General features: G+C 37.8%; 1 protein-coding gene across 2 annotated transcripts in view; it reads right to left on the bottom strand.

Moving 5' to 3' along the window:
- Positions 1-21: 21 nt before the first annotated feature.
- The window catches only part of FIG4 (FIG4 phosphoinositide 5-phosphatase), a 150,093-nt gene continuing 122,427 nt past the window's right edge, over positions 22-27,687 (bottom strand). For both annotated transcript variants that reach the window (XM_072643035.1, XM_072643036.1), the window contains one exon: positions 22-375. In XM_072643035.1, coding sequence (XP_072499136.1) covers positions 198-375 — 178 coding nt within the window. In that variant the 3' untranslated portion in view covers positions 22-197. The remainder of the gene's footprint in view (positions 376-27,687) is intronic.

Genomic DNA, 27,687 nt, shown 5'->3' with positions numbered 1-27,687 from the left:
ATCAATGGAGATAACAGAATATACATTTAGTTGCTTCTTTATTTTTTACAAAGGTACTTATAAGTAACAAAGAAAAAAATGCTTAAAAATAGATTGTCAAGAAATGCTACCTTTGTGAGAGTAAACAAAACAAACAAGGATAATCAAAGAGAGATAATTTTTTTTTGGAGTCCAGTGTATCATTCTTAACCTCTTTTTCACATGTATCGATTTCGGATATATTCTCTGTACATAGAAATATCCTCTCTCCCCAGGGCTTGCATGATGCCTTTACTGGCCTGGATGTGTGCCTGAAAGATCTCAGTAGATTTTCGGTCCACTCTTGGAGGCTGAACTTCATAAATGTTGTCTTGAGAGAAAGAAGAGATGTGAGTTCTGTAAAAGTAAAAATACAAATGGTAGTGCATTAAGATATCTGAATAACACCACATGGACATTCATAAGAGATCATGGCTTAGAAACAGTCTGAGAACCAAAGTTCTGCCCAGGTTTTTCTGAAACCATCGTGCTCATAATTTCTTATAGAACAACAGGAATTCCTTACAGTCATATACCCTAGCTTATTCAGTCATTCCCCAGTTGATGCACATCTTTTCAATCCCTGACCCTTCTTTTTAATACAGGGTTTATTTACAAAGGAATAAGTATATAAATTCAGAAATAATACATGTTGAAGGCAAAAAGAAGTACTTCTAAAGACCACTACCTACTCCTTAATCAGTGGTGCCCAAGTTTACCAATGCAAACTAACTAGCTGAGTTCAAACTGCTGTTACTCTGTAGGTTATGAACATTATTTTCCCATGTGACCCCAAAATAAGAATGCCCTTTTTCTATGCCTTGCTTTATTTCTAAAACCTGGCTCTGCTCCCTCTTCTGCCAGATCACTGTGCAAAGGGGCCTTCAATGCCAAGATAGGGATCTGGACCTGAGGCATGACAAAGACCCTCTGAAGTTTTCAAAGCAAGCAAATGATGGAATCAGACCTATAAATCTAATGAAAATTCATCTAGAGGCCGTGGGCTGGACTAGAAAGGAGAACAGATAGAAGCTATTGTTAATAAGTCAGAGTGGGAGACAGTGACAGCCTAAGCTCCAACAATGGCCACTGCAAGGGAAAGAGAGGTACAGATTCAAGATTATTTTGGAAGCAGGACTGACAGTACTCAGAGGTTCCGAGTCTGGGTAACTGGGAGAATGGTAGTGCCATTAACTAAAATTTGGGGAGAATCAGGAGGAAAAAAATAGGTTTTTTGGGGAAAAGATGTTGAGCTCAGTTTTTGATAAGTTTAGTTTGAGGTACCACCACAACTACCAGTTAGAAAGGCTCAGTAAACTGTTAGATTTGGTGATCCTAGAGTTCAGGAGAAGGGTCAGGGGACAGACATCAGTTAGGATTCATCTCTAGAGTTCACCATTGAAATCATGAGTGGATGAGAATAACAAGGGGAAGAGAGTAGAAGGCAAGACCACAGACAATCTCTAGATTAAGGTAAGTAGAAGGAAAAAACAAAGTCAGTTAAGGAAATAAATGCTTGTTCTAAGGAGGAGAACAGTATCTGATTGGGGCAGTATGATAGAAGCTAGGAGAGGAGGAAAAACCTGGAAAGACAGGGGTGCCAATGATACCAAACAATGTAGAAAGAAGGATGAATACTGAGAAAGGTTTCTGAGTTCTGTAATTAGGAGGTTACTGGTGGCCTTAAGGAGAACAGTTTATGTATAAAGTAAAGAATAACAAAAACATTTGACAAGTCTTTACAATGATAATATACAGCACTTAAAACATCTTTGGTCAGCAATGCGGGTGAGGCTGGAAGAAAGAGAAAGGAACAGGTACTTATGAAGCTAGTACTATGTGCCGGGCATTGTGCTAAGCACTTTACAAATATTATCTCATTTGGGATCATTTGCTCCTCACAACCATCCTGGGACGCAGGTGCTATTATTAGCACTATTTTACAGTGGAGGAAATTGTGGCAGACAGAGTAAACGACTTGCCCAGAGTCACACAGCTCCTAAGTGTCCGAAGACAGATCTGAACTTTGGTTTTCTTGACACCAGGCCCAAAACTCCACCCACTGGGCCACCCAGCTGCTTCAAGCGCATGTTTTAGAGCTAGAAGGGATTCTAGAGATCACCTTGTTGAGTCCAGTCCTTTCATGGTTGAGGAAATTAAAGCTCGGAGAAATCAAATCATTAATCTAAGGATACGCTGATAATAATTAGTACAGCCAGGATGAAAGTCGGGTCCTTTGATGCCAAATCCCATGCTCTTTCTTTCTACCATTCCATGTTTTCTCACTCCCAGGAAACACTGAATCACTTTATTAAAGTATCTGCCCCTTCTCTAGATAGTACCTTTTTTTCATTGATTCTGAGAGCTCTTAGGAAACTAGAACCTCTACATTTAATCTAATTAAGAAAAAATTCACACCTCTCACCTAAGAATACAAAATTTGAACTAAAATATTCATCACTTAGCAGCAATATGACACAAAGTATGTAGTGACACAATTTTCCAAGCAAAGCACTTCATATAATCTTCACACCACCATTTTCATTTTAAACGAAAAGAAATAAAAACTGTTAGGTATTTCACACAAAGTTAAAGAATGCATGAAATAAAAGAAATGCTAACAAAATCTTAAGGCATCAGATTCCTGTTCCTATCTTAACTGTCCCTGCTCTTTTAACACACTATAATTATTACTCTAAAGTTCTCTTGCTAACACATTAAAATATTTAACATTTATAGCACCTAACTAGTGACTTTAAATCTGCTTGTTATGCATGGATCTGCATATGCCCACATTATAGAAATTTTCAAAATTCAAAGTGAAACTTGGTAGGTAGCATACAGGATCTATTTCAAGCTTTATCCCTAAATTTTGTCCTACTCTGAATATTTTACAAAGATTCAGTAATCTAAGCACCATTCACTGCCCACTGATCTGAACTTTCCAGGTCATAATATATTTTACAAGTGCTATTATCCAATCATTTAAAAGAATAGTATCTTCTATTGGTACAGTACTTTACAGTTTTCAGAAAAAGCACTTCCTTGTACATTATCTCACCTGACCCTCGCAATAGCCATGTAAAGGGATACATGGTAGGTATTATTATCCCCATTTCACAAATGAGAAAACTACTTTCTCCTACTACAGATGGGGGAGTTCATCTATAAAATGGGAAATCTTTATGGCCCTGGAGGTGTGCTTTCTGGCAAAAATAGACTTATTGGGAACCCTGTGGACTGAGCAATACATTTTCTGTAGTCTAAACTTGAACATTCAGTTGTTGAAGGGAATGGAGCAAACCATCAAGTAATCACTTCATTCCCTTCTGGCTCTTTTTCCAGACATTCCGGGTGACTGAGCACTAGGACGGGCAGGGGAAGCAGCAGGATCTGTGGCCAAGTGACACATCAATAACTAACTCAGGGCTGAGATGGCTGACAGAGCTCGGCTACAGGATCAGGCTCAGCATCTAAGGGTTTTCAGGACAGTCCTTAACCTACTTTTCTGTAACCTCTATTAACTGCTGTGAAAAGTAATGGACAAAAATGAATAGAAATTACTCTGCAAATATGAAATGCTAGCCAAGTAATTTAAAATGGCAGCATTCTGTAGCAGTGGCCATGCTCCTTATCCAGACCCTAACCATACCCATGGTGGCTACAAAACTATGCTCATGTGGGTACCATTAGATGACAACTAACTATCCCCCTATTCCTTCCTGTTTTCAAGAAGTACTGTTTTTTATAATGAGGATATAATGGCGTATATTATTATATACTAGTAAATAGTATATACAGTAGTTTATAACAGTATATGTGTAGCATATAATATATGCTATATAGTGGTATATATGAGTACATACTCATATATACCATACATATATATTTCTAAGTACATATATACTTACTATACTATACGCAACTATACATAGAGAGAGAGTTGTACATAGTACATATGTATAGTTTATGTATACTATATACATGTATATAAACTAACATATATTATCCCTTATAGGACTACCTACAGTGTTTTCACAATGCTATCCACATCTGAACAGAGGTGATAGAGTGCAGAAAGAATCATCAATTTTTGGAAAAGTTGGCAAATTGCTTTGTTTAACTATGAATATTTATTATAAGAGTTTTCTTTTTCATTTTTTCTTAGATGTGGGTGGAGGTGATGCTCAGCTCAAAGAGACTGAGAAACTGTTGAAGATTTCACAGCTAGTATAACTAAGAGAGATGAATGTTAAGTTCAGGTTTTATGACTTTTAAGTTCAGTGCTTCTCCCCCTATACACCCAATACACTCTGTTACTGGATACCCAATACATGAAATAGTGATAATAATATCTGCCCTGCCTCACTCACATGATCATTGTGAGAATCAGGTGAGATAATGTATAGGGGAGTGTTATGAAAACTGTAAAGTGTTCAATCACAAATTGGACGTATTAGTATTTAAATGACTGGATAATATCACCTGTACAATACACTCTCTGTGGAGCTCAGATCAGTGGGCAATGGCTGGTGCTTAGAGTTCTGAATCTTTGATGACCGTTTTCTAAAACCTGTACAGGAGGCTTAGTTTGGGAACTAAGCCTAAAATAGTTAGATTTTGTATGCTGGGTTTCACTTTGAATTTGGAGAGGGAGGAAAAAAAATAAGTGCTTGTTAATTAAAAAAAATTAAAGGAAAAAGTGACTTCATAACTTTGATTTCACAGGATCCTCACAATCACACAAGATACCTCACAAGTCAGGAAGATGCTGTTATTCCCATTGTGTAAGATGGAGAAACTGAGGCTCACTAAGGCTAATGAACTTGACTCAAGTTCAGTGGTCTTTCCCCTCCAAACCAATGGCACATTACATTATCAGATACACAACACATTACACTGTCAAATACATATACATCTACAACACATAAATTCCTTGATGTTAGCTAGCACTAAGTATATTATCTTGACAACAATACCATCATCATCCTCTCTGGGATTATCATAAAAAAGTAGGTCAAAAAATGATTTTATATAGAAGGAAGCAAGCCTATATTTCACTTGGCTACTTTTACTACATTAAACCATTTAGAGAGAAACAGCTAGATTATATACTACATAATGTTGGAATTCGAGGCAGGAAGGACTGAATTGAAATCCTATCTTTGATAGGGCAGCTAGTTGGCACAATGCTTTGTACACAGTAGGCACTTAATAAATGTTTGTTGAATGATCTACATTGTGGTCCCACATCTTTGCTTGATGAGCTACTTTTGATACCCCGAAGTCTTATAACTACATAGCTGGAGAAAAGAAAGGAATAGCTGAGAGCACACACCTCTGCAAGGGGCTATTGATCTTGCCCCTCTGTACCATAACTTTGAAAGCTTCAGAAAGAAGACTTAAGTTAAAGAAGTAAGTTAAAGAACAACAAGGCAGTGACTTCTGCAACCATGTTCATTCTTTTTACAGGCTTAGAAGAGTCAACAGAGTATAGTAGAAAGAGCAGATGCTCATCATTTGGGGAATGGCTGAGCAAGTTGTGGTATATGAATGTAATGGAATATTATTGTGTTATAAGGAATGATGAGTGGGTGACCTTCAGAAAAACCTGGAAAGATTTGAATGAACTGATGCTGAACAAAGTGAGAAGAACCAGGAGAACACTGTACACAGTAAGAGTCACAATGTGAGAATGTGAGATGACTAACTTTGATAGACTTATCCCTCCTTAGCAAGGCAAAGATCTAAGAAAACTCCAAAGGACTCATGATGGAAAATGCTGTCCACATCCAGAAAAAAGAACTAAGGAGTCTGAATGCACATTGAAACATATTACTTGCTTTCTCTCTCTCTTTTTTCTTTTTCTTTTTAGTTTCTTCTTTCTCACGATTTCTCCCATTAGTTCCAATTCTTTTTTACAATGGGACTAATGTGAAAATAGGTTCAATATGAATGTATATGTAGAGCCTATATCAAATTACACACACATCTTGGGGTGGGGGAGGGGAGGTATGGGGAGAAAATTTGGAACTCAAAACCTTACAGAAGTAAATGTTGAAAACTAAAAATTAATTAATTTTTTTAAATAATTAAATTTATTTATTTAACTTTTAACATTCATTTTCACAAAATTATGGGTTACAAATTTTCTCCCCTTTTCTCCCCTCCCCCCCCAAACACCAAGCATTCTAATTGCCCCTGTGACCAATCTGCTCTCTCTTCTATCATCCCTCTCTGCCCTTGTCTCCGTCTTCTCTTTTGTCCTGTAGGGCCAGATAGCTTTCTATACCCCTTTACCTGTATTTCTTATTTCCTAGTGGTAAGAACATTACAGTTGATCCTAACACTTTGAGTTCCAACTTCTTTACCTCCCTCCCTCTCCACCCCTTCCCTTTGGAAGGCAAGCAATTCAATATAGGCCAAATCTGTGTAGTTTTGCAAATGACTTCCATAATAGTTGTGTTGTATAGGACTAACTATATTTCCCTCCATCCTATCCTGTCCCCCATTACTTCTATTCTCTTTTGATCCTATCCCTCCCCATGAGTGTGGACCTCGAATTGCACTCTCCTCCCCATGCCCTCCCTTCTATCATCCCCCCCACCCTGCTTATCCCCTTATCCCCCACTTTCCTGTATTGTGAGATAGGTTTTCCTACCAAAATGAGTGTGCATTTTATTCTTTCCTTTAGTGGAATGTGATGAGAGTAGACTTCATGTTTTTCTCTCACCTCCCCTCTTTATCCCTCCACTAATGAGTCTTTTGCTTGCCTCTTTTATGAGAGATAATTTGCCCCATTCAGTTTCTCCCTTTCTCCTCCCAATATATTTCTCTCTCACTGCCTGATTTCATTTTTTTTTAAGATATGATCCCATCCTCTTCACTTCGCTCTGTGCACTCTGTCTCTATGTATGTGTGCGTGTGTGCATGTGTGTGTGTGTAATCCCACCCAATACCCAGATACTGAAATATTTCAAGAGTTACAAATATTGTCTTTCCATGTAGGAATGTAAACAGTTCAACTTTAGGAAGTCCCTTATGACTTCTCTTTGCTGTTCACCTTTTCCTGGTTCTCTTCATTCTTGTGTTTGAAAGTCAAATTTTCTTTTCAGCTCTGGTCTTTTCATCAAGAATGCTTGAAAATCCTCTATTTCATTGAAAGACCATTTTTCCCCCTGAAGTATTATACTCAGTTTTGCTGGGTAGGTGATTCTTGGTTTTAGTCCTAGTTCCTTTGACTTCTGGAACATCCTATTCCATACCCTTCGATCCCTTAATGTAGAGGCTGCTAGATCTTGTGTTATCCTGATTGTATTTCCACAATACTTGAATTGTTTCTTTCTAGCTGCTTGCAATATTTTCTCTTTCACCTGGGAACTCTGGAATTTGGCCACAATGTTCCTAGGAGTTTCTCTTTTTGGATCTCTTTCAGGCGGTGTTCTGTGGATTCCTTGAATATTTATTTTGCCCTCTGGTTCTAGAATCTCAGGGCAGTTTTCCTTGATAATTTCATGAAAGATGATGTCTAGGCTCTTCTTTTGATCATGGCTTTCAGGTAGTCCCAAAATTTTTAAATTGTCTCTCCTGAATCTATTTTCCAGGTCAGTTGTTTTTCCAATGAGATATTTCACATTATCTTCCATTTTTCCATTCTTCTCTCTTTGTTCTGTGATATCATGGTTTCTCACTAAGTCCTTAGCCTCCATCTGTGCCATTCTAGTTTTGAAAGAACTATTTTCTTCAGTGAGCTTTTGAATCTCCTTTTCCATTTGGCTAATTCTGCTTTTGAAAGCATTCTTCTCCTCATTGGCTTTTTGAACCTCTTTTGCCAGTTGAGTTAGGCTAGTTTTCAAGGTGTTAATTTCTTCAACATTTTTTTGGTTCTCCTTTAGCAGGGAGCTGATCTGCTTTTCATGCTTTTCTTTCATCTCTCTCATTTCTCTTCCCAGTTTTTCCTCCACCTCTCTAACTTGATTTTCAAAATTCTTTTTGAGCTCTTCCATGGCCTGAGCCCATTGGGTGGGCTGGGACACAGAAGCCTTGATTTCTGTGTCTTTGCCTGATGGTAAGCATTGTTCTTCCTCATCAGAAAGGTAGGGAGGAAATGCCTGTTCCCCAAGAAAGTAACCTTCTATGGTCTTATTTCTTTTCCCTTTTCTGGGCATTTTCCCAGCCAGTGACTTGACCTCTGAATATTCTCCTCACACCCACCTCACCTCCTGATCCTCCCAGCCAGTGTTTGGGGTCTGAGATTCAAATGCTGCTTCCAGCCTTAGGGCTTTTGGCGGGGGCAGGGCTGCTATTCAGTATGAGATTGTGTTCAGGTGCTGAGGTCGGGGCAGGGCCACCTCTCAGGCTCAGTTCCCTCAGGGGGTTTATGCACAGACCTTCCACAATGGATCCAGGCTCCCGCCTGCTTGGGGAGCCCCTGTCTGCAACCGCCTCTCAGCTTCTACCTCCCAGGGGGGCCTGAATTATGGGGACATCCCACTCCCCTCTCGACCCGCCAAAGAGACTCTCTCACCGACCCCCGTCACCTGTGGGTGGAGGGACTTGTGCGGCCGCTGGAGATCCCGTCCCTGAAGCCTGCTCAGATCTGTTTCTCTCGGTGCCGCGGCCGCAGCAGGTCTGGGCTGGGCTCCGCGTCTGCAGTGCTACGGACCTTTTGCGAGAGGTTTGCAGGTCCCTCTGTGGGTGGAGGGACCCGCGTGGCCGCTGGAGATCCCGTCCCTGAAGCCCGCTCAGATCTTTTCCTCTTGGTGCCGCGGCCGCGGCAGGGCTGCACTCAGCTCCCAGTCCCGGTGCCCAGTCCGCAGTGCGAAGGACCCCCCGCGAGAGGTTTGCAGGTCTCTCCGGAACAGAAATCTCCCTCACTCCAATGTTCCGTGGCCTCTGGGTGCAGAATTCGCCATGAGTTACTTCCCTGTAGCCGTTCTATGGGTTGTGGGTTCGGAGCTATGTGTATGTGAGTCTTTCTACTCCGCCATCTTGGCTCCGCCCCTCAATTAATTAATTTTTTAAAAAAGAAAGAGTAATGGATTTTGGATTCAAATTCTACCTTTGCCACTTGTGTGACTTTGGGCAAATCAGTTCACCTCTCTAGGGACTAAATGACCTCTAAGGGCTCTTCAAGCTCTAAATCTATAACCCTATGAACTTCAGGGATTTTTTTATTCTCACCAACAAAGATATAGAATCTCTAGAATAGCTCCTTTCTTTTATAGATGAGAAGATGGAGGCCAGGTGACTTTCTAAGAATCACGTAGCTAGTAAGTATCAGAGGAAGAATTTGGAAACAGATCTTCCTGACTTCAACTCCAGTAATTCTGTCCACTAAGCAATACTGTCTCTCTTCATATCTGGCATGGCAATGCTTTCATTGCAGAGCAAAAAAAAAGTACAGACTGTTCTTCTAAAGATAAAGGGAAGGTATGTTTACTCAGCTTCTTTTCCTTCATCCATCAAAGGCATATAATCTAGGAAGACCCAAATGAAATGTATTAGCAGAGATTTGAAAAAAAAATTAACTACACATTTCAGACTCATTTCACATATGTATGTATGTATGCATGCATGTATGTGTGTGTATGTATGTGTGTATGCTAGTTCTAATAACAAGGAGATTTGTTTCCTGCATGTCCCTTACTGACATCTCTAATTGTTGGGGCTTTTTTTTTTTGCATATGTAACATGCACTGTTCAGAGCATCACTTATACTGAAAAATGAGTATACTTGGACCAACTTGCAGTTCTAGCTCACAGAAGAGAAACATGTCATGCAAAACTTCTTTAGATAAATTTTTTTTTAATTTAAAGCAAATCCTTGATGATACCTCATTGTATTCTTTCTTAATACCATGTTCTTGTCTGACTGGTTGATGAATAACAACACTGTTTTTCACTGAGATATAGTACCATCTGATTTGATTTTCAGAATATGATTCCTATGAAATCTTTTAAGTGTATTATTTTTGCCTTGCACATAGTAACTCCTAAATATTTTTGCTTTAAAAAGCTTTTCTAAAAAAAAAAATCACACAAGACAGAAGGCTTAATATCACTGTTTTGTTGTTAGTGATAATGTACAAGAATTTTTTCTGCCATACATTTGAATAAATAATGAGTATGTGAAAAACGGAAAATTTTATACATTTCTTATGAATATTCTAGTATACTTCAAACCCAACCTCAAGTTTCAGAAACAAAAATAATTTTACTCATAGTATCTAAATGAATTAATATATCTTCCTTAAAGAAATTATTAAAGATGCTTTAAAATGCACATTTTAAACTCCCTCTGCTAAAGTCTTATTTCAATATCTCATCATAATATGCAGTTCATAAAGGATCTGCCTGCAGAATGCAAATTCTGGAAGGATACTACCAAGTTGGAAAGTCTTTGAATTATAGGCCTAGTTAAAGGTTCTATCTATCATCTGAGGACCAGAGAGGCTCATCACTGGATGGTTGGCCTCTATATGAAAAATGTTTTGGATCCCAGTAAATCATATTTCCATAAACTAAGTAAGTACTCATACAAATGAAATCTTTAATTCCTGAAATATTGAAGGAAGACATGTTAAGCCAACAATATAATTGGACAAGGAAAGAGGCAGGCAAGGATATTAAGCTTCAGTGGACAATATGGAGACACCAGGCACCTAGAAATCAGGGTATGCAATATATGTAATTAGGGAACTGAGGTTATTCTAAAGACAAATTTTGCCTACCTATTATTATCAACATAATATACCAGGGCTGGCCTGGTCTTCTGATATGGTTAAGGTGACAAGACAAATGAATGTTCGGTCAACATAAATATATTTAGTAGCAGGACATCAAACTGAAAAAAACTCTTGCAAAGAGAGAAATGAGATTGAAAATGCTTCCACTAAGAAAAGAGGCTAAGTGACCATCTTGTGCCAAATTCATAAATGAAAGAAGTCATAGGTTTACACATTTTTCTTCCACTGAAACTTTAGGATTTATTTGACCAAGTTCTAATAGCTTGATTTATCAAAAGGATAAATTACATCAAACTACAGAGAGACAATGTTAAAACTGCAAAGCTTCATATGGAACAACACTATGGAAAGCTGAAAAACACATAATGGCCTCTTCAGGCTCTTATGTTATCAACAGCTTTAATAAAGCTGATACAAAATTTGTCTAGATTTGCTAAATTTCAGGCAAGTTTTCTATGGGTTTTTGTTGCTATTGTTTAGTCATTTCATTCTTTTGTACAAAATCTCCCTTAGTGTCAAGATAATGAGAAAAAAAGAATGGCTTTTTGAGGCAATGAGAATAAAATAGGGAAAGTTATGATAGCTAACAAATTTCTAAATGAAGGCAAAATATTTGTCCCAAGTCACACTATTTAAATCACAAAATTACAGAACTATGAAATCTTGGAAGTTGGAAGTCCAACCTCCAACCAGTGCAGGAATCCTTTTCACAATGTCATCCATCCTGCTTCAGAACATTTACAATGACAGGGAGATCATTACTTCACAAGATAGTTCATTATATTTTATGGAATAAAGTTCCATAGCAAAATAAACCTTAAAGTGTTATATATAGATGTCAGCTATTATTAGAATAAGAACAAATCTTGGGGCAGAGTCAAGACGCATACACTCTAGCGCTTCTCCCACAGCCCACAAAATACCTGTAAAAGTAACTCTCAACAAATTCTAGAGCAGCAGAAGCCACAGAACAACAGAGTGAAAGAGGTTTCCAGCCACAGGTAACCTGGAAGGCTGACAGGAAAGGTCTATCTCACAGGACACTAAGCGGAGCAGAGCCCAGCCCTGGTCACATGACACTAGGAGGAACAGGACCTGAACAGACTTCTGGGGCAGAGTTCCCAGCAGGGAGGGTCCCAGATACCTCAACCTACAAGCAACAAAGAAAGATCCAAAAGTCAGTGTGGGAGGACTTTCCCAGCAGGGTGAGAGGGGAACGGGGTTCCTGATGGCAGCAACAACAGCAGCAGACTACAGGCAACTACCTGGGTCCATTGTCCATGCAGTTCAGCTTAAAGCCTCTGGCAGTAGGGAGCAGCTGATCTAAACCTCAGCCCTCAGTGACAGTCCTGCCCCCACCCAAAGCCCCAGGGTGGAATTGAGCAGCTGAGTCCAATCTCAGCCTTGAACACAATACTGGGGAGAGAAGTGCCAATAGGACCATTCTCTTGACAAAGGATTCAGAAGTCAAGTAACTGGCTGGGAAAATGCCCAAAAAAGGGGGAAAAAAATAAGACCATAGAAGGTTACTTTCCTGGTGAACAGGTGTCTCCTCCCATCCTTCTGGATGAGGAAGAATAAGGCATACTGTCACAGGAAGTCAAGGCCCCTGCCTCCAGGGTCTCCATAGTGAACTTAAATTAGGCTCAGGCAATAGAAGAGCTCAAAAAGTGAGTTAGCAGCTTGCTAAAGGAAAATTTAAAAAATGCTGAGGAAAATAAGACCTTTAGAAAGAGTCTAACTCAATTGGAAAAAGAGGTCCAAAAAGTCAATGAGGAGAAGGAGGCTTTAAAAAGCAAAATTAGCCAAATGGAGAAGGTTCAAAAGCTCACTGAGCAAAATAGTTCTTTAAAAGAGAGAATTGAGTTCAGGGAAGCTAATGACTATGACATAAACCAAACAATTATAAAACAAAACCAAAAGTTTGAAAAAATAGAAGATAATGTGAAACATCTCGTTGGAAAAACAACTGACTTGGAAAACAGATACGGGAGAGAAAATTTAAAAATTATGGGACTACCTGAAAGCCATGATCAAAAAAAAAAAAAAGCCTAGACATTACATTTCATGAAATTATCAAGGAAAACTGTCCTGATATTCTAGAACCAGAGGGCAAAATAAATATTGAAAGAATCCACCAATCATCTCCTGAAAGAGACCCGAAGAGAGAAACTCATAGGAATATTGTGGCCAAATTTCAGAGTTCCTAGATCAAGGAGAAAATATTGCAAGCAGCTAGAAAGAGACAATTCGAGTATTATGGAAATACAATCAGGATAACACAGGATCTGGTAGCTTCAACATTAAGGGATTGAAGGGCTTAGAATAGGATATTCCAGAAGTCAAAGGGACTGGGATTAAAATCAAGAATCACCTACCCAGCAAAATTATAACACTTCAAGGGAATAAACAGTCATTCAATGATATAGAGGACTTTCAAGCATTCATGATGAAAAGACCAGAACTGAATAGAAAATTTGATTTTCAAACATAAGAATCAAGAGAACCATGAAAAGGTAAACAGGAAAGAGAAATCATAAAAGACTTTCTAAAGCTGAACTGTTTACATTCCCACATGGGAAGAAAATATTTGTAACTCTTGAGACTTTTCTCAGTATTTGGGTAGGTGGAGGGATTGTACATGTACATACATACACACATGTTGAAAGACAGCACAGGTTGCACTGAATCAGAAGAAATGGTATCCACAAAAAAACAAGAATAAAATAAAAATTAAGGGGTGAGGGAAGAAACAACTGGGAGGAGAAAGGGAAAAATGGAAAGGGGCAGGTTATAACTCATAAAAGAGATAAGAAAAATCTTGTTCAATGGAAGAGAAAAGGGGAGAGGGGAAAAGTGAAGCTACTCTCTCCACATATGACGTAAGGAGGGAATAACATGCTCAATTTGGTATGAAAATCTATCTTACACTACAGAAAAGTAGGAAAGAGGACACAAGTGGGGTGAGGGGAATGATAGAAGGGAGGGCAAATGGGAGAAGGGAGTAACTAGAAATGAACACTTTTGGGAAGGGACAAGGTCAAATGAGGGAATAAAAAAACAAGGGGGGATGGAGTAGGATAGAGGGCAATATAGTTAGTATTACACAACATGATTATTACAGAAGTCTTTTGCAAAATGACACATATTTAGAGTGTGTTGAATTACTTGCCTTCTCAGTGGTGATGAGTAGGGAGGGAGGGAGAGAAACTGGAATTCAAAGTATTAGAAATGAATATTGAGAATTGTTATTGCATGAAACTGAGAAATAAGAAATACAGGTAATGAGATATAGAAATCTATCTTGCCCTATAAGAAAAGAGAGAAGATGGGGATAAGGGAAGGGTGGGGTGTGATAGAAAGGCGGGCATATGGAGGGAAGGGGTAATCCGAATGCAAGGTGTGGGGGGAGGGGAGAGATGGGGAGAAAAATTGGACATGTTACAAAGTGATGCAAAAGCAATTAGTATTAATACAACTGACTGAATTAATTACTGAGATTAAATCGGAGACATCTTTAGTTTGGGGAAAAGAATTTTAGTCTAAGTCTCCTAGAGGCAGGTAACCTTGGGTAAAATTTGGCATTGATGGGAAAGTTAAGGTTTTAATAGTAAATTTGATTTTATGATTGCTATTTAATCAGAAACTAGAATAGGTATAGAAAGGCATGTAAGCCACTTAAGACTTGCCTCAAAAGATGTTCCTTAGCCAATGTGAAATTATAGTCATATCTGAAACCTGGTTATTGGAACTTGCTATTTTAAGATTCTATGTGACTATTAACTGACTGTTCTTCTGAGTCTAACTCGAGGTATGGATAGCAAGAAAGGCAATCTGAGCCTCCAATCCATGATCCCAGTAAGCCTGTGAGATGGTGGTATGAACTGCAAAAGGTGATCTCATGGGAAGGGTGGGAGAGCAGCTGTTCAGCCTGGGCTGAGGTAGGATTCTCCTGACTCAGTTTCCCCACAGACACCTGGCAGACTTTAAGCCTGACTGAACGCAAGTGGACAATCTACTCCTGCCTGGAATTGACATGAATTGAGGAGATATTGTTTCCCTACTCTTAGTAGCAATTTCCTATAGTCAAAAGGTTTGAAAGCTTAATACCAGATCCATTAAATTACAGATTGTTGGTAGGGGAACATCCAAGGTTAAGTCTAAACTTAAGCTTTTAGGCTTAGGACTTTAGACCAACAACAATAAGTTAGGGTCCTTTAATTCTTAGTGATAGTGTGGAGACAATTAGATCAAGGGCTTGTGAAGTTAGTATACAGTTATTATATGTGTCTCGGTTAAATGTTAAAAAAAAAATCGTTTGTGGTCTATATCGTAAATGCTTTAAAAGAAGTATCACCTGACCAAAAGTTGGAATTGTTTTATGTGATATGAACTGTGTTAAAAATGAAAAATAAAAAAAGAACAAATCTAATTAATATGAATCTAATTCTGCATAACTTCCAACCCCACTGGTACAGGTTTTATCTCCTGGTACAGTACAAAATAAGCTGACTACAATTTTCATATTAGTCTCATTATCTTGACACTGCTTGGTCTTTCCTTTTCCAGATGAACAGCCCTAACTCATTTAAACATCCTTTGCAGAATGTGATTTCCACATTCTCCATCATCCTAATCACTATTCTCTGAGTTCTTCTCATTTAATCAAAATTCCTGTTAAAGAGTGATACCTAAAAAATGGTCATTATTCCAGATGTGGTCTGACCAGATCCTTTATTACTACCCTTGATGTGGAACCCATATTTCTATTAATTAAGCCCAAGACTAGGGCAGGTCTTGTAGAAATCACACTGCATTGATGACTCATATTGAACTTATAGTTAACTAAAACCTCTGGGTCTTGTTTGCATGAACAGTTGTCAAGCAAGATCTCCCACGTCATATACTTATGCAATTGACTGTAAAATGAGGGGGATGGACAGGGTGATCTCTTCCAGCTCTAAACACATAATCCTATAATCAGTCACAAAATCTATTCTGACTCAGAATAGAGGTCATTAGGTAACCATCAAGGATTACAATAGATTCCACAGTATTGGGTAGGGTTTCTTAATGCGATATCACTTAATATAACCCTTCTCATAGTACTGTTCACCTGGTTCAGCTAATTTCCTGAAATAGCTTTCCACCTCCATATCTCAAGGCAGACATGCCTCCATTTCTGGGGCCTCTAACTCTGTCCAATGAGCCCCTCACAGGAGCCTTCATTTATGGAAGTACCCAGGCCAGTCACGCTCACCTCTAACATGGCTCAGATCTGAACCCTCTGGATTATTTTTCCATTTTACTCCTGTGTACAGATATTTTCTATTCACACATACCCCTCAGTGAATTCTCTTTCATGAGCTGCCTTCCCCCATTAGGATATAAGCTTCTTGAGGGCAGGGGTTGCTTTTCATTTTGCCTGTACTTGTATTTCTAGTACTTGGCACAGGACCTAGGTAAATGCTTTATCTAATCTTTATATAATCTACCAAAACTATATAACCAATCTGATCACCAGTAGTGGGCAGTGGATTAATCCTTTCATCCACTTCTTCTTGAGAAGTCAACCTAAAAGGGCATTGTGATGAACTCTCATGACCTCTGTTTAGCATTATGAAGGTACTTCACTCATCTACTAAGACACCATAGCTTTGATTTGCCCCAACCTTTTGATATGGCTGTAGATACCGTTAGTGCAAAGATCATCTCTGTTTCCCCTTCACAGATTCCTCTAAATCTATAATCCAATACAGTGAGTCCCTCAGGGTACTCCCAATTTCTGGGGGGAAAAATGAATTATTCAGAGTAAAAAATAGAAGAGCAGAAATACTTATCATTTGTGACATCTGAACAAAATTGGTGCTTGCCTAAAATAGGCTAAAACTGTAAGGTCCACCACCTCTGGATTTCTCAAGCTGTTTTTAGATAATGTCACCATGACTTGTGGCCCTGTTAAGTGTGAATGACTCTCTGTAAGTTACAGTATAGTTTCTTCCCATCAGAGTTACTTAGGGCAATTAGAAGGCAATGGACCATGAGTTGTGTGGTTTCTGGTCTTCTTCCTTCACAAGTTTTTGTGTAAGGATTACTTCAAATGTTACCTCTGACCCACATTAAGCCCATCTCCATGAAAAATACACATTAATTGTGGGATGCCATAATAATGGGGCTACAACAAAAGCTTTTCTCTGTTTTTTGTTCCAGTACCCAATGGAATTTAGTGCCCTTACTTAAGTGTTAAATCAAGGGTTCAGTTGATCATGAGTATCATAAATTACGGTCAAAAATTCATGGTTCTATGAAAGCATTACAAGACTTAATTAAAAGGATGCCTCACAGTTCCATGTGCTCTCTATATATTCTAGCCATAAGGCCCTAAAATGAATCCCAAAAAATTATGTGAGACTGATATAAGGTACATTTTTTTACACGTCAATGCCAAAACTACATATGAAAACAGTGATATATTCTCAAGGGCATGGCAAGGATTGATCCAGAGGGTCAGCAAGGAGATAATTATTGAAACACGGAAATATTTCCAGGGTATCCGTCACCCCAGCAGATATACCCCCATTTCCGTAGTATTCAAGTCTACTGGAAGGCTGTCTGTCATTTTTCTCCAGCCCTAATTCTTAGAAGATTACAAATACTCTGTAAATCCAGTTGAGGATAAATGTAAACCCTTTATAGTCTTCCCAAGGTGTCAGAAAATGAATAGTAGTTTTGAATTATTTCATTGAGTGCCCTCTATATTCAATATATGGTCATGGCTTCCCCCTTTCTCAGGGGAAAAAAAGAAGTGTCCTTGCTGACAATCAAGGTGACAAAATAAGCTCCTTTCTCACTGCTTTGACTCTAGGTCCACAAGGTTTATTTCTCTTCATCAGTCCCTAGAAGGCACAGATGGGGTCTCTGATGCTCATCTTTGAGGGGAAGGTCTCAGATACCTTCTCCCTAACATTGTGCTTGTTAGCCACATTTGTTCAGTCCAGTGTGAAAGTTAGGCTCCTTACTAGAGGAGATGGAAGCAAAGTAGGAGTTGATTAGTTCTATATTTTGTTAAGAGTACACCAACCATTTAATCCAAGCAGAAGATCAATCCTTCACTTGTCCTTTTTGCTCCAAACATAGCTTTAAAAGCCTTTTGTTCAGTATCCTTGGCATTTTCATAAGTCACACTTCATTCTGGTTTTTTTGACACTAGTTTTTGAGTCTACATCATTTATTTGTATTCATCCTCACATAAACAGACTTTTAAAGACTTGGCTGGCTTCCTTGCACATAAACTGATATTGGTTTTTGCAAATCCAGATATGCCTTTTATGAAACACACTTATGCTGGCCTAGAAGGGTCTACCAACTTGCCAATAAAGGGTTCGCCAATTGCAAGATTTATTAACATACTCATAAATTGGAGTTCTTCAAAAGTGGACTGTTACTACTAAGTTCTGAGAGCTCAAATTATACAGAGCTCAAATTAATTATGCAAGTACAATAATCCACTGATACATTCCAACAAGCACAAAGTTTGATGTTACCAGTCACAGATGCTTAGGAGTATTAACCTATAACTAATCATGAGCATGTACTACTGACCTGGGAAGACTGAAGCTCTACACATCTTATCCTACATGCCCCACCTATCAGAAATGGAGGTGCCCACCATGGAGGATTAACAGTGGTGTAAACCATAAAGGGAGCAAAGACAATAATGCAAAAAATGCCACTGAGAGTGGGTGACTTATGCAAGAGATTGTGCCATCAGCCTATAAATATAGAGCTAGACTAAATTTCCTTGGCTTAATTATCCATGGTGGATTGACAATGAACACAGATGAAGAATGAATACCTGAGAAAAGTAATATAGGTCATGGAAAAGGAGAATGATTCCCAGGGACACAACTACCTAGAGGGAACTCCATCGTTGAAGGAGCAAGTAGGAGTTGGAACACTGTAATAGATTTCTGTACAAGTGCTGAATACTGCACTGTACTTAGTATTGAACCAACTAGATGGCATAGTGGATAGAGCACTGGGCTTAGGAAGACATGAGTTCAAACCTGACTCAGATACTCACTAGCTGTGAGACCCTGGGCAAGTCACTTAACCTCTGTTTGCCTCAGTTTTCTCAAGTATCAAATGCAGACAGTAACAGTGCCTACTTTGAAGTGAGGATCAAACAAGATAATACTTGTTTTTTGTTGTTTTTTTTTTTAAAAAAAGGGTGCTTGGTATTGTCTGGGACATAGCTGGCATAAATATTTCCCTTCCCTTCTTGCCTTATACCAGACCATAAACATTATTACACCAGGCATAAGAAGGCAGTTTGTACTAACTACAGCTACCTTACAAATTGCTATGAAAGCATTCTGAGAAGATTTAGGGTATTTGTGCCAAAAGAAATCTCTGGACCTCATGCAAAATAGGTATTACTGGACTAAGCAGTGTATATATATATAAGAAGTGTTAGAGCTATGTTCAATGTGTTCAAAGTATTATCTACTCAAGCTGCTTATCTGAACAGCATAAACACCAGTGAGCCTTTGGAGCTGTGTGTTCTTATCTTTGGAAGAGACAGGTAAAACCTAAATAACATTTTAGCAGTGATGGACCATCTCACCCACTAGCCTGCCTAAGCAGAAACCAACCAAGAGGCTTTTTTGTAGTAAAGTGTTATGGGAAAATTATTTCTCCATACATGGCACCTTTGCAAGAAGCCATTCTGTTGAAGGTCAAGATTTTAAAGGCAAACTACTGGAGTAAGTACTATATGTGGCAGGAATCAAGAAGTCTATGACCACATCTTATCATTCTCACAATTCTGACCATGTTCAGTTATGCATAAGCAAAATTCTCTAGTTGTGGGTCTCTGGAATGTCCAAGACAGTTGTCAAGCAATAGTAGGATGCTTGAGTTTGCACTTAGAAACCCCAGCCAAGAAACAGAATACTGCCATGAAATCTTGTAAGAAAAGCAGAATATTGTACTGAATTCTATAGGTAAGCTATTCTCTTACCAAGCAGTTGAGAGATTTGATAATCTTCTGATCTTTAAAATATTCCTTGAGAAAGAATGACTAAGACCCTGCAAAGGTGATACATCAAAATGACCTGCTACACTGGGGAAAGTAATTGGGGTCCCCATGTGACTCTGGACATGTTATTTCACTCTGGACCTCAGTTTCCCTATCTAAAAAGTGACTAGGTTCAATTAGATTAAATCTATGTTTCTTTTCAACTCTAAATTTTATGGTTTCCTTCATTTGGCCAGACAGTTTATCGTATACTTTTGAAGTGATGACACTTCTTTCTCTTTGGTCCTTTTATTCTTACTTAATGGTTTCCTCCTTGGATTTGCATACAGCCATTTAGGTACATCATCCCCTCTCTTGTGTCTCCTTTTTCACTGGATTTATTTCCTGTATAACAATGGCTTTATGGACGTATTATAGTCATGAGTCCAATCCTGCCAAGAACTGCTGACACCTAGGGGAATCATACTTCCTTCCTTATGAAATTTCGATTCTATTTTATTTCATGTTCTCTGGATTGTTAACTACATAGCTGAGACCATAAGCATTGTACCTGGCTCTCATCTGTCATTTTCTTTTTTGAATTACATGTACTGTTATTCTTGGTTTTTTTTTTACTCCATACTTCTTGGCCTCCATAGTACCTGGTTTTACAGGCTTTTTCTCTTTTTTCCTCCAATTACAGTTTAAAATCTTGTTGACAAGGTCTGTGCATTCCCTTTCCACAGAGTCTTCCCTGTATTCATGGGATACACTGGAAAGTTTACAGGAATACATTGTTCTAGTATTACCAACTAAGTTCCCCCAGTCCTAGATCCCTCCTGGGCACTAAGATATCTGATGACTTGCCCAGAGTCACATAACCACCATGTGGCACAGGCAGGATTTGAAATCAGCTCTTCTTGACTTCAAGAATGACTCTGCCATATTGCCTCACCTGGCCACTCACCATGTTGCCCCAAAAGGTCTACTTCATACCAACTTTATACTTCTACCTTATCTCTGATGGTTCAAAGTTATCTTTTTCTGCTCTCTTTTACTATGTGAATTTTACCACCAATTGGCTTCAGAATCTTTTCTTTCCATTGCTTCCTTCCTGGCTTCCTTCTTCCCATGAATCCTTCATTCTCTCCAATAAGGCAGATGCATTTCTGAAATACTTCCTTCACCTCTTCATTTGGCAGGGAGAGCAGGTATTTTTTTAATTTGTAGCTCATGCAATTTGGGATCACTTCAAATAGAGAGATAAACATAACACAGACCCTACAAATCACTGGATTCCAGGGTCTCAACATGAACTGCAGTCCTTTTACGATTCTTCTAGAAGATTCCCCTGAAGACTAACTACCATGGCAAACTACCTACTTCTGTACCTATTTACCACCAAACTCTTGGGAAAGCTGTATGGTAAAAGAGTCAGAAAATCTGGGTTCTAGTTCTAGTTGTCACTCTCCAACTCAATGACCCTGATAAATTAACCTTTCTGGGCTTTTTTTAGGTTTCTTCTCCTGAGAATGGAGATAATAATACCCTTTGGACAGCCTACTTCATAGGCTTACCATGAAGGTAAAATGAAATAATGTACATATAATTTTTTTGAAATTTGTAAAGCAGGTCTGAATATAAATCATTGTATCAATGTGACATATATTCAGCCTTCCGGTCCTTTCCCCTTACTTCTAATCTTTGATAATCTATAAGATAAATCTATAACTGGCACCTGCCAGATATCACACCCACATTCCCACATACCCTTGATAATAATATGCCAAAATACTCTATTTGTGTCTTTTATTATCTTTTCCCAGCACCCTGTTTGCCATTCTTTGATTAAAATAAAATAAATACAATACTCTTAGATCATTTAAGTCCCAAACCACATAAAACAAATAGATACTGGAGACTCTCTAACATAACTTCTTTTGAACAACAAATGGACAATGTGTTTTTTAACTTTCCAATTAGAGAGGCACTAGATTTAGGAAGTCTAGATCCAAGTCCTAGTTCTAGTACTTACCAGCAAATTGTGTGACCTGAGTTCTCTCAGCCTCAGTTTCTCCATCTAAGGGGAGTGGACTTGCTGATCTCTCAGGTGATCTTAAGGCTAGGCCACTTTTCAGGCTCCTTCAAGCTCTGACATTCAATTTGTCTATGATCTTAATATTCCTTCAGAATAATATTAACAATTGAACAGAAAAAATTCTATTTTGGCACTTTCAGCTCCACTGGGACTGAAAGCAAATTACCCTGTACAGCACACATTACCCTGAGTTAATATATCTGATAGTCACAAATATGACTGATCTCACAGATGTCATAATACATCTCTCCACATAATATATTAAAGCTTCTTAGATTCTTTTTTCCAGAACAGTCAAATGACATACAGAGTATATGAAAATTAACCCAAAAGTTTGCTTTCAAGACATATCAATGTACTAGAAGAATATGACAATCTTTCTCCTTTAGGTTCAAGCAACCAATAAAAGATACTCAAGCTGCCCAGTTATCACTGTTTAAAATACAAAGACGGATGAGATTTCCATGTGTGTATGTATGTGTGTATCTGTATGTGTCTGTGTACATCCACACACACACGTACATGTGTATATATACATATATACATATAATATTTATCATCATATACAGAGTACTTACTTCAAAACTTTAAAAAGCTATTATTTTATTCATTTGGGTACTGCCGCCAACCCATGCAAATCCTGACCATTCCTTGCCTTAATAGACAGTTTCATAAGTTGCTCTATACTACCACCACTCTCTCCTCCTTCCTCCTACCAAAACAACCACCACAACAAAAATACGCCAAAACTTCCTCACCTGATGACCAATCCACAGCTTTGTCCAAATTTAGCCATTCTAATTCTTGGATGAAAATACACACAATCCCATTATTGGGCCCATACTCAAAACCTTTTCCCAACTTAGCAAATCTAATTTGAGCTCCCACTTAGTTAATAGCTAACAACAACTAACATTTTATAGCACTTACTAGGTGCTAGGCACTATGCTAAGTGTTTCACAAATATTATCTCATTTGTTCCTCATAACAACCCTAGAAAATAAGTAGTATCGTTATCATCTCCACTTTTTCAGATGAGGAAAGTGAGACAGACACAGGTTAAGTAACTTGCCTGTAAACACACAGATAGTAAGTTCTTGGACTTGGATTAGAATTCAGGTCTCACTGATTGCAGGTCCAGGGCTCTATTCACTGCACCAAGTAACTGTCTCAGTTGGCATAGCCTTCCAGATCACAACTTCTCTAGGATTAGGTTCTTTCGTTTGCAAAATGACAGTTAGGCTAGATATATAAATCATATTCTAATGCTAAATCCTATGATTTTGTGAACCCAGAATTACTTCTATGACACAATGAAGCATGACAGCAGGACTTTAGTAAGGGGTTCATTTTAAATGATGAGTAATTAACTCAGGATCAATCCAATGGACTTGATAAAGTCTTAAATATAACAGTAACAGTTTTACTACCTGCTTATAACCATTAAGAGTAACTACTTTGATTTTCACGTATTGCCTCCCGATAAACACAATGAAAGGTATCACTTCTAAATCTGAAAATACAGATGTAAGTTTTCTCTAGTTCCTGTCTGTACAGCATGAGGACAATGGACAGAAATGTGGCCGGGATATAGCAACCCATCTGGAATTTTTAGGAAATGCAATTTTTTCATAATTAGTAAGCATACAACAACTCACTAGCCTATGGGGCTATCCCAGGGGTGGGAGACCTGTGGCCTCAAGGTTATATGTGACCTTCTAGGTCCTTCGATGTGGCCTTTTGACTGAATCCAAGTTTTATCGAATAAATTCTTTTATTAAGGGGATTTGTTCTATGAAATTTGGATTCAGTCAAAGGGTCTCAATTGAGCACCTAGAGGGTCCTAGGTAGTCTTGAGGCCACAGTTTCCCTACCCCTGGACACTCTCCTATCTCAAGTTTCTGGGCATGTGGCCAAACTGTGTATGATGTGTGTGTCTCCACCGTGCTCTGAAAAAGTGCAACTACTGTACTTTTATATGAATAAAGTTGATAAAAATTTGTAAATACTGCAAAAAAATTCCATATTTTTCAAAAGCTAATGAGCTATTCTTTTCTTCTGCTGTCCATAATAAATTCATGTGGCCAACATAATTATGAATTTTTGATCACATGGCTCACTATTGGGAAAAGATGTAGAATAGAGCACTGGCTCTTGAGTCAGGGATATCTCAGTTCAAATACAGGCTCAGACACTTACTAACTCTGTGACCCTGGAAAAGTAACTTTACTGCTGTTTGACTATTTTCTTCAACAATAAATTGGGGATAATAAAGCACCTGTCTCCCCAGATTGCTGTGAGTTTCAAATGAGATAATGTCTGTAAGATGCTTAGTATAATATTTGGCACATAGGAAATGCTTAATAAATGTTTGCTTCCTACCTTCCTTCCTCCATCAATCTCCCAACTCTGTATACCTCCATTAGCCTTTTATCTAAGGTATCTGTTTGGTTTGGCTTGTTGTTTGTTTACTTCAAAGACTATAACAATGTTCCACTTCTATAAACTGTTTAGGGAGAAATTTCTCCACATCACTTGGACTCTATGTTGAGTGTTCACCTTTATAAGCCTAAGAAATAAAGCTAGCACTAAGATGGTGGAGTAGATAAAACACTCAGCTGAGCTCTCTCAACACGCCCCTTCTAACATCTTTAAAATAATGCCTCAAATTAAATTCTGGAGTGGCAAAGCCAACACAAGATCAGAGTGAGACATTCTTCCAGTCCAACACAATATAGGAGGTCAAAAAGAGAGATCTATGATATAGATAAGGAAGCTAACCCAAAGCCCATATGGATGAAACACTAATGGTGGTACTAGATGATGGAGACAAAAATAGCAGCAGCTTCAGAAGTTCTCAAGCTGGAAACAATCACACTACCTTAGAAGTACCAAAAACTTCCAACCTCTGAGAACTACCAATGAAAACAGTAACACAAAAAGCCTGTAACTTGAGACAGTGTTCCTTCCCACAACTCCATGCTGGGAACAGAACCCAACATTAATATAAAGTTCCAAATCGAGAAAGAGGGTGGAAAAATGAGCAAACAACAACAATCAAGAAACCAGAAACAAACAATAAAAACCAAACTTGACCATAAGAAGCTCCTATGATTGCTGGGTAGATAAACGTACAAACTCAAAAGACAATGAAGCCTAAACAGTAACAAAGCAAAGCCTTGAAGGAAAAAAAATGTGAATTGGACACAAGCCCAACAAAAATTCTTGGAACACCTAAAAAGTGATTTTAAATATCAAAAAAGAGTAATAGAGGAAAAATTAAGAAATGAAGAAAATTATAAAAAAGCCCATTAACAGCTTCAGTAAAAGAGGCACAAAAATGCTGAAGAAAATAACATCTTAAAAACAGAACTGACCAAATGAAAAAGAGGTACAAAAATTCACTAATGAAAATAACTCCCTAAAAAGGAGAACTGGTCAAATGGAAGAAGAGGTACAAAAGGTCACTGAAGAAAATAATTCCTTAAAAGTGAGAATTGGGCAAATGAAAGCAAATAACTACATAAAACATCAAGAAACAATACAGCAAAGTCAAAAGAATGAAAAATAGAAGAAAGTGTGAAATAACAACTGACCTGAAAAATAGATCAAGAAGAAACAATTTAAGAATATCAGATTACCTAAAAGCCATCATCAGAGAAAGAGTCTAGACATTATATTTCATAAAATTATCAAGAAAACTGTCTCAGTATCTGAGATCCATGGGATAAAATAGAAATGGAAAGAATCCACTGATCACCACCTGAAAGAGGTTCCAAAATGAAAACTCCCAGGAATATTACAAATATTCCTGCCTTAGGGAAAAATTTCTCCCTAAACAGTTTATAGAAGTGGAACATTGTTATAGTCTTTGAAGTAAACAAACAACAAACAACAAAACCAAACCAAACAGATACCTTAGATAAAAGGCTAATGGAGGTATACAGAGTTGGGAGACTGATGGAGGAAGGAAGGTAGGAAGCAAACATTTATTAAGATACATATTGTTTTTGTCTCCATCATCTAGTACCACCATTGGTGTTTCATCCATATGGGCTTTGGGTTAGCTTCCTCACCTATATCACAGATCTCTCTTTTTGACCTCCTATATTGTGTTGGACTGGAGCCAAATTCCAGAGCTCCCAGGTCAAGGAGAAAATGTTAAAGCAGCAAGAAAGAAGCAATTCAAATATCAGAGCCACAGTTAGCATCATACAAGATTTAGTGGTTTCCATGTTAAAGGACTGGAGTGCTTAGAATACGATATTCTGAAAGGCAAAAGAGCTAGAATTACAATCAAAAATAATCTACTCAGCAAAACTGAATATAATCCTCCAAGGGGAAAAAAATGTATGCCTAATGAAACAGAAAACTTTCAAGCACTCCTCATGAAAATAAAACAGAGCTGAATAGAAAATTTGACTTCTAAATATAAGATCCAAGAGAAGCATAAAATGGTAAATATGAATGAGAAATCATAAGGGACTCAATAAGATTGAACTGTTTACATTCCCATATGGTAAAATGATACATGTAACCCCTAAGAGCTATATCATTATTAGGACAATTAGAAGGATTAGAAGACACAAGTCAATTATGCTGGGATGATATATACAAACAAATAACAAAGGGATAACTGAGAGACATGGATGCCCTGGGAGAAGGGGAAAGTGAGAGGAAGAAAGGGGGAAATTATCTCACATAAAAGAGGTGCACAAGGAAGAGCTTTTACACTTGAGGGGGAAATGGTATTGGGTTATGCAGTGGTTGAATCTCACATCTAAATTGCTTCAGAGGGAAATATATATATAATACATATATATATATAATATGTATAAATATTATATATATTTATACTTGATTGGTAACAGGAATCTACTTACCCAAAAGGGAAGAAGGAAGGAAGAGAACAAGGTGATAAAGGGAAGGGCAAATAAAAGAAGGCAGTGGACAGAAGTAAAACAGACTTCAAAGAAGAAACAGGATAAAGAAAGAGAGAAGGATAAACAGAACAGGATGGAGAAAAACGTACAGTTGGTAATCATAAATGGAAATGAGATGAACTCACCCATAAAATGAAAGTATATAGCAGAATGGATTAGAAACCAGAATTCAACAATATGTTATTTACAAGAAACACATCTGAGACAGAGCGATACATATAAAGTTAAAATAAGAGGCTGGAGAAGAATCTATTATTTACCAGCTGAAATAAAAATGATATCAGACAAAGCAAAAGCAAAAACAGAACTAATTAGAAGGTATAAGCAGGGAAACTATAACTTGCTAAAAAGAGTTACAGGCAATGAAATAGCATCAATACTAAATATATATGCACCAATGACATAGTATCCAAATTCTTAAAGGAAAGGTTAAATGAATTATGGGAGGAAATAAACAGTAAAATTATTCCAGTGGGAGACCTCAACCTTCCTCTATCAAAACTGGATAAATCTAACCATAAAATAAATAAGAAAGAAGTCAAGGAGATTAATATAATCTTAGAAAAGTTAAATATGATAGACTGGAGAAAAGTGAATGGTTAGTTAAACAGATGAATAGAAAGGAGTATACCTTTTTCTCAGCTGTACATGATACCTTCACAAAGGTTGACCATGTTTAAAGGATTAAAAACTTCACAACCAAATGCCAAAAAAAGGAAAAAAATATTAAATGTGTCTTTTCAGACCATGATGCAATAAAAATATATTTAACAAAGGGCTGTAGAAGCATAGATTAAAAATTAATTAGAAATTAAACAATCTAATCCTAAAGAATGAATGGGTCAAAGAACAAATCATACA

This window comes from Notamacropus eugenii, chromosome 2, assembly GCF_028372415.1.
Source record: "Notamacropus eugenii isolate mMacEug1 chromosome 2, mMacEug1.pri_v2, whole genome shotgun sequence".
Classification (NCBI taxonomy): Eukaryota; Metazoa; Chordata; class Mammalia; order Diprotodontia; family Macropodidae; genus Notamacropus; species Notamacropus eugenii.
Note: the sequence above shows the minus strand (reverse complement) of the source record. Positions and strands in the feature narration are given on the sequence as shown.